Source organism: Diorhabda sublineata, chromosome 9, assembly GCF_026230105.1.
Source record: "Diorhabda sublineata isolate icDioSubl1.1 chromosome 9, icDioSubl1.1, whole genome shotgun sequence".
NCBI lineage: Eukaryota > Metazoa > Arthropoda > Insecta > Coleoptera > Chrysomelidae > Diorhabda > Diorhabda sublineata.
Window position 1 is genome coordinate 8764637 of NC_079482.1, and position 13623 is coordinate 8778259.

The following is a 13623-nucleotide window of genomic DNA, read 5'->3' on the forward strand; positions in this document are numbered from 1 at the left end:
TTTTTAAGGTGACCGTGAGATCCCCATCTTCAAAACATCAAACATCAAAACCAAACAACTATTTAGTATGTTCATGTACCAAGAATGTCAGTCAACAGAATACCTAAACAGATGGACACCAAAATAGAAAAGGAGAAGAGAAAAATCATGAAGAAACTGGAGAGAGGGCATATATAACTATATGCAGGAAAGATAACTAACCGAAGACCTATGGCAAGAAAGAGATTGTTTTGTAATCATGTATTTTACTTTTTATTGCAAATTCCTTAACCTCAAAAATAACAGTTTTTCAAATAAGTGGTTACGGAGAAAAAACCCTAACACAACAGGAAGTATCTCGCATATTTCATGACAAATGTCTTAATAAACGGGGAATAATTGATAAAACAGATAAGCAATTCCGCGAATTTGGTTATGCGGGGCAAAATAAAAAGCAGTACCCTCAAAAGGTTATGTTTGAGCAGGGATTCTTGAATGGCGATCGTTATTGGGAACTACTTCAACTTAAGCAAATTTACGTCCTGCTTCAAGAAACCCTCAAGTTCCACTGAATGAGATATTGTTTTAGCAAAATGGTGCACAATCACATTACCAACAAAATGTCTGGCAGTACCTTGATGGAAGATTTCTCAATCGGTAGACAGATGATTTTACATTATTAGATTTCTTTATATGGACATTGTGAACAAAAGTAAACTTTTTAATTTAAATGACTTAATAAAATAACGCTTACGATTTGGTCGATCACGCCTGGCTATAGGATAGTTTTATTTGAGCTTAGAATGTTGCCAAAACGTTTTGAACATCTCATCAATTAACATTATACATGTCATTGTAAGAGAATTAAAGTATGGATCACACTTTTACGTTAAGAAATGTCAATTTATAATTTAAATTTAATTTTCTAGATTTTTTCATAAATATAAACAATAACCGGAATAATGAAATACTTGGCATATACTAAAACCATAATAAATTACCCTGATTTGTTTTCTATTGATTCTATTTGGCCTCAAGCAAGAAAATGAATAATCTCTAAACTTGTCATAAATAATACAGATCATTGAATAGAACAATGGTAATAAATGATCTATTTGGGAGAACTTTGAAGTAAAACTGTAATGAAATTGTTAACTTAACATCCTTGGTCCCGTTAAAATTTAGTGTCACGGAATAGAAAAGAACGAACCCACTAATAAAATTATATACAGATAGATCTTGACGAGCTATTCGATGTAATCGCATTTTGGAAACAAAAAGTAACGGGAGGATGCAGTGCGGACATCCATTTGCATGATTACTTGGAGTCTATTATTTTTTGAAAAACAAAATTCTGAATACGGTTTATTTCAATCGATTTCTCTCAATATCTAAAATATGAAATTATATTTTTACATTCATACATTTTCTCTGTAACCAAAACCCTTTTGTTATTACACCACTGCCGTATTTCGCTCATTACCAAATTTCCGTATCTGTAACTGACGCAGAGAGCACCCTAACTCTATTTTCCTTACTATCGCTTGGAATTATGACGCGCGTAGGGGAGGCAAGCAGCATGCGTTGCGCATGCTCCTGACTATAAACGCGACATTGTCTTTGACAAAGCTTAGGAGAAATAACGGGCGAAACCGTAGCGGGATAATTTATTCGATCCTTCCAAAGCTCGTTCGCGATCTCTTTCTCAATCTGATCTTCTATGTCCAGGTTTTCCAGTTTTTTGTTCAACATTTCTAATGTGATCGGGGCATTAGCGATGCGATAGCTGTCGCTCCGTTTGATTTTACCGTTCTTGCGAATGGGATTGACTTTAGTGAGGGTTTTAGGGGTGCGTATTTTAGGAACATGGGTCTTCTTACCTTTTTCGTGAGTAGGATTCGTTCCGGTATCTTGCATATTAACATAAGCTCCTTTAGAAGTTTGGGTCTTGGGAGAAGTAGGACTGGTGGCCGGTGTTACGATCGTGGATGGAAGTTTTCTGACGATTTCTGCTGTTCCTGTGTTAGCCCTGATTACTATTTTTTGCGTTTGTGGTGATAGCGGACGGTTGAATTCTACAGCGGGTACAGTGGCAATCATTTGATTTTGCGAATTAGCGATGGGTCTTACGGATTTTATTGTTCTATGGACAGGTAAGGGACTTGGAGACGGACTGTTGGTTGGTTTAACATTTTTTCCTGGCTCAAAAGTAGTATGAGCACCTTTTCTTCTTAAGCTATCTGAACTATAGACAACTTTTCCTTCGGCGTCTAGCAGAACCCTAGCACCTAGTCTTTTTCGTTCTAAAGAATCCACTGAAGTAGTAGTTGTTATATTATTATTTTCATTGCAGGGTAGTTCATTGAGACTCACGTATTCTGCGTCTCTTATTTTCCCCGATAAAACTGTAGTTAAATTTTTATTTACAATATCCTGGATATAGTTGGTGTGTTGATTTTCTGTATTAACTACAGACTTTTCATTATTATTTCTCACGTCAGCTATTGTTACGTATTCTCCAGCGTCAAACAGCTTATCCTCCAACTTATTTAGTGATTGATCTTTATTAGCGTTTGGTGATTTACTTCGATCCCGTTTATGAGCGAAATTCACTATATTTGACTTGAGTCTACCCAGCATATTGTTTAAAGGTAGTAAAGACGCTTTAATTATAGGCTGAGGAGGTGATGTTTTTATTTCTTCTTTTATAGTTACAGTTCCTCCACTAGGACTTGGAGCTCGCATAGTACTGGATTTAGTTTCAGTAGTTACAATTGCACCATCTGGTTGATCTAATCTTTCTATTGTAGCATAACCTGATTGCGGATTAACACTTACTAATGATAACTTATTTGTACCATTTACTGATGTGCTAATAATATGCTGAATGTTACTGGATTCGCTTTTATTTTCAACATCATTATTTTTTCTATTGGCCGCATTGTTTTCTATAAGTTGGTTTTCATAGTTTTTGTGAGAAGAATTACTGCTATTTTCACTTTCATCATCACTGTGAGGTGGTGTTATAACACACATAGACGGAATACGACTTGAGTTAATAGTAGTTTTTACTCTGATTCGTTCTATTCTTTCTGGGCCTTCCATATCAGAAGATTCAGAAAACTCGAAATCTGAACCACTTCTAACACCGTTAGGGCTACTGATTGACTCTATAGGGGAACTAGAGGTATTGTGCCCACTATCCGGCGATACATCTCCGTCATTTTGTTTATGGATAATAGCTACAACCACAGGTTTAATATTCGCAGCAGGACTTCTTTTGACGGTGCCCGTTTTATCACTGAAATCTCTTTCTAATGTACTTTCGTTAGACTTGTTGGACAATTTTGATAAAGAACTTTTTCTCTCAGGTACTGCTGGGCCTATAACTAAAGATTTATTGCTATCGGCAGCTCTTAAAGTTGTGCAGACGGTACCTGCAGAGCTAGTTGTCGTCGAAGTAGAGCCTTTACCAAACAGCTCGTATTCGTTCTCAGCTGATAATACTGTATTGTTTGAGTCAGAATTTGAAAATGCTGATGTGGAATGTAAAGGTGTAGGCGGTGTGTCTTCTTCTTTGAGAGTCTTAAGACCGCTATCCATGTGGAAGGAAGTATAATAACCCTCTGTATCACAAGAATATACTGAGCTTGTTTCGCCATCTTCATGTAAATCGTGAATAATATCTGGTGTTAAAGTGCCTTCACTGGTGACGCTTCCAGATGTGGACGTGTTTACGTTAAATCTTCTTCTGCTATTCACCGAGCCAGGTTGTTGTTGTTGATTCAAGGAATTACTGGATGTGGTCGTCGATGCTGTCGATTTTGGATGAGTTGTAGATGTTATCTCTGAACCAATAGAAGCTCTACCGCTTTCAGAACTAGCACTCCAATTTCCACTGGAAGAATGAGGTTCCTCTCTGTTTCCTAGCCTCTTCAATCTCCTTTGAGCTGAACTATCTCTCAATTTTACAGCTATATTCATAACTGAAGACAACGGATTCGAAATGGGTACATTTATACTGGATTTTTCAGAGGAAGATATAGAAGAGTTTCGTTCGTGTGTTCTTCTTTCTTTTTCTATATCTCTCTTACGTTTTGTAGTGACTGTTTCGTAGACATTGATATCATCAATACTTTCTTTACTATCTCTAGTTTTATTTTCGCATTTTCCTTCGGAACTTTTGTTCATGAATTTATCGTATCTACTTTTTCCCCATTGTTTCAAAGTGTTGAAATGTGATTTCTTCGGTTCCGGTGATTCTTTTTTAGATGTTCGTAAGATGTCGCTACTTTTACTTCTTAATACAGCACCAGATGTGGAACATTCAGTCTCGTGGCTATTTGTTGGTGAGGATGGTTCCTCCCTGTTAATGAATTGTTATTAATGTTTTGATAGGATGCAAGAGTGTCGATGTTATGTGAATGTTGAATGCCATAATGACAGAAATATATTTACAATGGCGCTTTTTAATGGAAAGCCAAACTGCATGCTTTGTTATTGACAAGTTTTTGATTTGGGGACTATTTTCATCGACAGCACTCAGTTAGTGGATATATTTATAAGAGGGGTAGGTAGTAGCAAATGTTTAGTCTTGAAAATTTTGAACAAAAATTAAAGATTTTGGATCATGAAATTGAAAATTGACAACAAAAAAATAATAATCAAATAGTACAAGTTAAAAATACATTTGTGGACAATGTGGACAAGGCATGTATATATAGATTTATATTTTATTGTTAGCTACTGAATAAATCTAGTAGTTTTTAGGCACAAAGATCATTTTCTAATGACTCGACTTATATCAATACCTATCAATATAAAATATTAACATCCATGGTCATCAAGGACCCCACGCTTTTTTGTATTGGAATGATGTAATTTTTTAATCGCTTTTATTTGATGAGCACGCCCCTCAGTAGTTGACACTACCAAAAATTGTATGACAAAAAAAACCAATAAATCTGATCAGGATGAAGGCATGAATTTATGAAATTATTGTTTGTCATCGGTCCTTGATAAGTATGCGAAATATCAAGAAACTCCGACGTTTTAAAGTACTCTAAAATGTAGTTGAAAGATTCCGTTACATACAAGTAAACCAAGATAATGTATTTGCAACCAACTATAGGCTGTTTCCAAACTATGTTTTGGTTTTTAACTTGTACTATTATGTTAAATATATTGAACAATTTTTTCATTGCATAACTCTGTCTAAAAAAATCAATTTATTCACTTTAATGCAGGTATTGAGTTTCATTCAAGAATTTTATAAAGAAAGGTATAATGATATCTACATGATAAAAATCCTGAATGTCTTCTTATTCTCAATTCCAGTGTTATCAGTTTCAACTTTAATATTTTTTTCATAATTAGTTTCATTTCCTTTAGTAGCAAATGTAGTTCTAAAAAAATATTTTCTACATAGTCATTGTGTTTTTATTCCTATCAATAATTATTCTTCATTTGATAAATTTTAATCTCGACTAATTCTAGTCACGATAAATACCAAAACTCGAATCAATAATAATTAATTAGTTTATAATAGTTTCATTGTAATGCCTCAGTGCCAAATGCTCAATAATTTAGGTCATAGATAAAACTTTTATCAAAATATAAATAATGACTAGTGTTATTTGTTAGTAACAATTTATTCAAACACGTGAAATTCAAAAATACTGGTGATTTTATTTTGTTCAAAATTTTCACACTCAAGTGACTATATGGCTACTACTGCACCTTATATATCAAGTTTACGTTCATATGACTAAGCTTTGAGTTAAAATGAACACTTTCTTCATATAAATCGTATTTACTAAGGAATAAACGATCACAAGACATTGTTCTTAATATAATCATATAAAGAAGAACTTGGTTTCCTGTAAAATGATAGTTTTTACATAAAGAGTCCTACAAACATGTCATAAATAATTATACTAGAAGGTTTCCTTATGTAGAGGGCGTCTCATAAGTAATAAGAAATCCTACGCCTCAATTTGAACATGTAACTTGTTAAGACTAGTCTAATTCTATAAATATTGAAATTGCTTTTTTATAATCCTTCTGTTTTTGTTTACTGACGACGCAGTACGTTTTTATAATAAATAGTATGGAGTGCAATATATATGAAAGTTGTGTATTTTTAAGACACTATTGGAACCAAAAGTTTGAAGCAACCATAGCAGCAAAGAAAATATGTGAACTTTGAGAAAAGGACACGGCGCATTGTTGGTTTCATAATAGTTGAGATAGAAGATCGTTAACGTTTAAAGCGTGAGATATTGAAGTAACAAGATAAGCAGTAGAAAACTAACATGATACCAGCATTTGCCCATTATGGAACTCCTTTGGAACCTCTAAGTATACCAATTGTGCCACATGATTTAATCGAAATTGAAAAGAAACGTCAACTAGATGTGTGTACTCCGTGACCAAACGAAAGATGATCGTTTTATTAGACGCATTGTTACTTGCGATGAAAAATGGATTTTTCTAAACAGCCTGAACATGAAAAATAATTAGTTAGACAAAGTACAATTACCAGAACCCATCGCAAAGAGTTGTCGATTGTAGCGGAAAGTCTTGCTATGTTGCTTGGTGGAATTATGAAGGTTTAATGTTCTTCGAAATCATTCCAAATGGTCAAGCTATCAATCCCGCGGTATTTCGTGGGCAGCTGATGTGAATGTATGAGGTTGTATAGGACAAATATCCAGGTTTAGTTGACCGAACAACTTCTCTTATAACAAGATGAATAGTTACGCTTAATAAGATCGAAGAACTTAATTCAAACGTTGAAAATCTAAGCCCAAATAATAGTTTTACTAAGGAATCAAAGAGCTTGATGAATGTTAGGCTGTACTTGATAAGTATTATTAAGAATTTCTTTTTGTATGATAATTTAATAAACAAAATGAACATTGTAAATCAACATTATTCATGGGACACCCTCTATAATGTATAAATTTTTACTTAGATTCCAATATGTTAGTTATGGAGTTATGAGTATATTTTCCATTTACTCATAGAAATCTCATGAATGCAACCAACAGAAATGTCAATAAGCCGTGTTTTATTTATAAAATGAAAGGGAAAGATACTATTATAAATAGAAACAACCTAGTTTGAAATGTAAACAAAATATTTACATTACATGTTCTAGAGGATTTTTTTACTATAAAGAATTGATCAAATCCCCCTGTATATCTAGATGGTTTTTAATCTATGTTCTATATGGAATTTCAAATCGTCGAAACGTTAATATGATATTTATATACATTTTAATAATCTAAATAAGACATTGATGAGCAAATAATTCAGGTTACTTCTCAATAAACAAGAACTTAATATATTCATAGATCTTTACAATGATTAAAACGATGATCTTGATAATAACATTACAGTTTGAAATTTATGAGTTGAATATAGTTATACTTAACTTTATGTGCATTTTTACCAGAAGCTAATTTTTATTCACTGCCACTATCACCGCTTTCTATGCTAACTTTACGTCATACAAGTAGACGCAACATTTTTTTATTACTTTAAAATATCTTTAAGGGCTTCTTGCCATAATTCTATTATCACCATTCTCTTTTTCGAACTCTATATTATACACATCGTTTCTCATATTTTTGTAGTAACCTAAATTCACTATTTTCAAGATTTTCAAATCACAAAAAAACCAATTCCAAAAATATACACAAAATCCTGTTTAAACAAGAAGAGTTGTCATTGTCCTGTTAAACCATTTCAATATAACATAGGTACAAAGATAACCTATGTATATGTGATAAAAATTTCATTTATTTCAAGTCTTACTACACCATTTAAGTGATAAACCCTTGCACAGGTCTAGAGGGTTGCCTTAAAGTTTCCGACCAAATAAACAAGTCATTTTGCTTTTAAAATAATTTTTATTTTCAGCATAGTCTCCTTTAAAGTCTCTAGACACTCTTTCGAGCGATGTTATTCATCTTTATAACCCTTCCAATAATACTTCGTTTTCCTTAAAATAGGCGTTTATGTACGGGCGCGTTGATCTTGTGGAAAAGCACTTTTTTTCTTCAAATTCTGTCGCATTTTTGCGATTTGTCCCTCTACATTCATTATTTTTCCTATTTAAAGATAGTCGATGAACATAATTCCATGATTGTCTCGAAAAAAAACAACGATCGCCATAACTTTTCTGGCCGATAAGCCGTCTTTCATCCACAGTTATCGGACTTAAACCGCGTCAATAAAGCCTGAAAAATGCTCATTCGAATGCACTTTATATCCAAAATAAGCAAATGTGACTTACTCGTACATAATTCTTCGGTCAGTATATGGTAAATGCGTTATTTTGACAGGTCTATGGCTTTTTCTATCTTTATAGCCCTAATACTACCATGTTCCAGTACCATTTGGTGAACTTTTTCAATAATATTGCTGTTTGTCGCAGATTTTGGCCGTCCTAAACGGTTGTCGTCAGTAAATGACAACTTTATATTCAATTACTTCCATTTAAAAAAAATCTTCATAACGAGTCACTTTTACTTACTTAAGTATCCAAAATGGCTGAAACCTTATTAAGAATCTCTCAACGCATACGAAAATATATTTCTCTACTTGACATCTACAGATTGAGATCGGAAAATTTTTAGACAACCCTCGTAAAACCACTAAGAATTCAGACAATACAAACACTAGTTTGTGGACACTAATAGAGTGAACAGTTGGAGTTACTGAATAGACAAACAAAAATATCAATCTTTGTTAAAGCATTGCCCTTTAATATTAAGAGAAGATAATTTTTCCAGAGAGAAGGGGAGAGAGAGCGATACTCGTTGCTATGTTTTTGAGAGAGATGGGGACATATTGATGTAGAATATGGTTAACGTCAGGAACGGACCTTTCCCTCTGCAGGAATAAATTTCCCCCTATCTTGAATGTCAGAAATAATACTGCATCGAAGGTTTCACAGCTAAATCGATTTTAGAAGAATTAATTTGTCTATCTCACTGGTTCTGGAAGATGTAGATGTAGAACATTTTAATAATAATGTTTTCTCAAAATCATCCATGTGACATGTTTAAATTTCATCTAATTATTGATCATTAAGTAACCTACTAATGCTCACCACTGTTTTTTGTTAAAAAACTGTAAGACGTCTCAACATTATTTCATTATAATTAAATTTTAACTAAAACATGAGATAATTTTTTTCATGTATCAATACTATTCAATAAAAGTTGTCAATTTTTAACTCAAAGCGTATCGTCAGTACGAAAACCAACTTAAACTACATTCAAACAAAAATATTCTACTTACCCAGCTGTTAAAGCATCTCTAATTTCTTTCTGATCAGTTCCTGCCAAAGTATTTCTCCGCCTGCTGCGCGTTCTTCTAGTTCTTGATCGTCGTTTAATATTTGTTTCGTCCGTTGCGCCATCTGCTGCTTTAACAGGTAGTTGACCCAACTGATTTAAAGATCGCCGTTGCAAAGACATTCGATCGAAGTTTTTGCCGGTAATGTCGACTGCTACTATTTCCGCAGGGAACCTGCAAACAAAATTATAGAGTTATAGGTTATAAAATTTAGATGGCGTTTGGGTGGATTTATTACTTCTACACATTCCTTAAACAGCTGATTAGAAAATGTTATGAAAACGGTACACTATACTTATGAAACATGAAGAATAAAGAAATAAAATAGATGACAGATGAGGATACTGTGCATGATAAATAAATTACATAAAATCGGTACGAATTTTATTAAATATAAATATATGTATGTGACTTTTATTATTCTCTATACTTTTTTAAAATTTTAGTAAAGTCTGAATACCTACATAGGTGATACAATCAATATATGGTAAAAATTGTGAATCATAAAAGGCTGAATAAATAATAATGATCTACAATAGTCTTTGTAGAGAAAAGTTTTGTAAAATAGTTGATTATATCATCGAAAATAATATATTTATTTTATAACCGCCTCATTCGAACTGGAATGATGATAATAAATTTAAAAATGTAGTTTTCAATGTAGTTTCAACCATGTCCCGAAAGTATATATATGACTTCACTTTGTTTACTCTACATAGTAATGTGCTCACTAGACCATACACTTTATCTTTGAATTTATGTTCCACATACAGTAATTCACCATTAACTGAAACGTGTTGAAGTGAATATTTTGTGGGATATTCAGAACGTCTTTCAAAGGATTGAATTATTTGTGTAATGCAGAAATTGTTTAATAACGAAATTATTGATTACGAAAATCCTGCTTATTATTTTCTTTTTTCTTAACAAAAATAAGTTTATTATTTAGTGTAAATGACTAATTTTCTAAAAGATGTATTTCTCTTTTATGTGGTGAATATGAAAACAGTTATTTGGAAAATTTGGTTAGAAATAAACATACATATGTGTACCTCATAAGAACCAACACAGAGCAGAGGCGTTGTATCCCTGAGGAGTTCTAGGGTCTCAAAGTAAGCCCCATAATTTCGAAAAAAATTTTTTTGCAACGCTTTAACTTACCTAACCGTCTAAACTAGAATGGGGCTTTAAATATTCAACATTTTAATTTCATAAGTCGCTTACGACATTTTTAGTCGATATTTATCGGAATTTTCAGAGTAATGCGTCTTAATATTTTACCACGTATTGTACTAACGGTCCTCTTTCAACACAAATAAATTTGGCCAAATCCCCGACCCCACGGTCATGCCGTATCCGTGTTAATAATACCAAATTTGGGACAGGGAGTAATGATAAACAGAAGGCGATTGAAACATTTTGGTAAGTTAATTAGGTTAGGGTAACCTTGAAATTTCAGTTGATTAAAAAAAATTATTTTTCTATCATTAATAATTCAATTCAAATTGTATTTGGTAATCTGTAATTTTTCATCAAATTTGAATATTTCCAATTCAGTTTTTCTAGTAATTAAATTGTTATAATTATTTTTGTGGAGGAAACTGTAGAAAAAGCATGGAAGAATATCGGAGGAGATTTCCTACTCGCGTAGTTTCTTATAGAGAAACAATTTCTTATGTTCAAAAACCGGCTCGAAAAACAGGAAGTTTTTATCGAGAACGTCCTGTTCAAATGAGTATGAGTTATAAAGAACTTATTTTGGATAATATTTATGGTCAACGACATATTAGGACTAGAACCATCTAGACAGAGTGGCATATCAAGATCATCTGCACGCCGAACGTAATTTACTCTATCCATATCATGCCCAAAAAGTGCAGGAGTTGTTACATAAAGAGTTGGTTCTACATTTCTGTGAAATGTTAACATTGTATTTAAAAATAGTTCAAGTATAAAAGTACCGTTTGACAGTTCGGATTGTTATGGGTACAACTTTGTTTTTCTATAACAGTCTTTGTTACAAATTATTATTCTTCGTTTTATATAATCAATTTAAACCTTTGTAGCGACAGCACTTATTTACCGCGCGGTCTAAATTTTATTTACGTTCTCAGTAGAATATTGGGATTTACGAATAAACTCGAATCTGGAGCTAGCTCAGACAATTTGGTCATTCCCAACGAACCAGTTCTTAGTGCGTTTATCACGGGAAAAACCTTGCAACTCCAATCACAGATAATATATTAGAAGCTTACTATTGCTAGAATACTTGTTACAAAACGGTATTCTAAGTATGTACGCCGAAACAAGATTCGAGATTGCAAATTACCTACAATCAAATAAAAAGATGAAAGAAAAAGACAGAAATTATTCTACTGAGTATGTTGTTGATGTCGATTTTGTGGATGTAGCAATCGTAGCTTGGGAAGATAAGAAAGTTAAAAATTTAGCATTCAGTTTTTTTAAATACTAAAAGTGAGGAGGTATGACAAGAAGACCAAGCAGTACATAAAAAATTATCATCCAAATATTGTTGGAGAATATATTCAGAGCAGGGGACGCTCCAAAATACAGTTTTGTAGTAAAAAGTGGCAGGTTTGAATGCTTCATACTTAAGCATATCACAAAAGAACTCATGAAGCTAAGGACAGTAAAAATATTTGAACTCTGCTGATTTTCGGCTTGAGGTTGTTACAATTTTATATAAGCTTAATGTACCGTCAAAGATAAGACCGTCGAAGATGAGAACCGTCGACCTATGGAAACGACACAAAGGTCCAGAACAAAATGTTCCTTCAATTGTAATCATGAAGGATCGGACAAGAAACTGGCTTGTTTGGACAGAGAAGAGAATTTGCAATAAATTTCTTGAAAGCTCTTGTGCAAGAAGTTGCTTTGTGCCTCAAAAAATACAACAATTGTTTCAAACATTTTAAAGTTCCTTTTCGAGGTATCTGCCACATAAAAGGCACTTAACTGTAGAGAAAAATCGTTTCCATGAATATGTTCAATTGGCGGATGAAATAATTATTTCGTATTAACGTCTGGACTTCAAGATACCGAGATCGATTTTGTTATGTGTTATATATATTTATAATTATCTAGTTTGCAAATAGTGAAACTATCTGCAAAAAAAGAAGAATCTGAATAAAAGTGTGCTCGAATTCGTAGCATAGAACTTTTTATGAGAAACTTTTGACGAAGTTCTATAGAAGGCGCACAAAGTTATCAACATTTTGTATTCATATATAGTATAGCAGAAGTTCATAGTTGAACAATGTGTAGAATGGTGGAAGTTGGAAGTAGTTTTCTATAAAATTGAAAATTTATTTCTAGAATGTTTGAGATTATAGGAATAAAATTGTTTTCCAGATGATGAAAACTGAATGCGCTATTAAGAAATGAAATTAAAATCGATCTCAACAAGATAATATGAAATTGTGGTTGTTTCTAAAGTAAAAAATACCTATAAACTCCTATTTTCATATGTTCTCAACTTTCCTTATGGAATTCTTGTTTATATTGAACGTAATTAATTTTTTTTATACTGCGGAAGCATAGTATTAATAAAGATAAAGAGTTGTGTTTCTAGAAAACAAAACTATGGGAGAATGAGAATTGATGAACAAGAATTACTCAATCACGCTGCATACTAGTTGCGTCTCGTGGTCAACTGGACCTGTAAAGGTCTATACCAGTTAGGTTAGGTTATGTTATGTTTTTGGTCATAAAATTCCAATCATTTACTTTTAATTTATCCCCATCCATGGTAGTTCCCAGCATGAGAGAGGATATTATGATAAATAGTTAATAATAATAAGTTGGTAATATATGTTTTCCTTAAGATCCAGATAAGAGAATGATTAACTAGAATTCAATACAATAGATATTGATAATCCTAGGAAGTGTAATTAGTTTACAGAAGTATTAAGTACCATATTTCTTGGAATGCCTTCAGGACGCAATTCATATACAAAGATTACAGTAAACCCTAGACTAGAATTCGATCGCGAAACGTAATTCGTAAGCAACCCTCAATTAATGTTGAAAACTTTTGAAGTTCTAGGGTCGAGTCATCATTTGTAATTGGTTTGTTTTGGTAAAGTTCTCGATAGAAAAATTTGAAAGGGAGGCTTTTATATGTTTTTTCCACCACAACTTATTTAACTGGTCTGTTTCTTCTCTCTAATTAGATAGAATTTTTAAATGTAGTTGTCACCAACTTTTACTTCCTTGTGACTTGAAATTTTTTTGATGATCAATTTTAATATTTTT

The 13623-nt window shown here is 32.7% G+C and overlaps 1 protein-coding gene across 1 annotated transcript in view; it reads right to left on the minus strand.

Annotated features, from left to right (window-relative positions):
• The window catches only part of LOC130448760 (serine-rich adhesin for platelets), a 262356-nt gene that overhangs the window by 30643 nt on the left and 218090 nt on the right, over positions 1-13623 (minus strand). The window contains exons 4-5 of the mRNA XM_056786265.1: positions 9292-9522; positions 1860-4345 (exon numbers count right to left, since the gene is read on the minus strand). Of these exons, the coding sequence (XP_056642243.1) occupies positions 1860-4345; positions 9292-9522 (2717 nt within the window). The remainder of the gene's footprint in view (positions 1-1859; positions 4346-9291; positions 9523-13623) is intronic.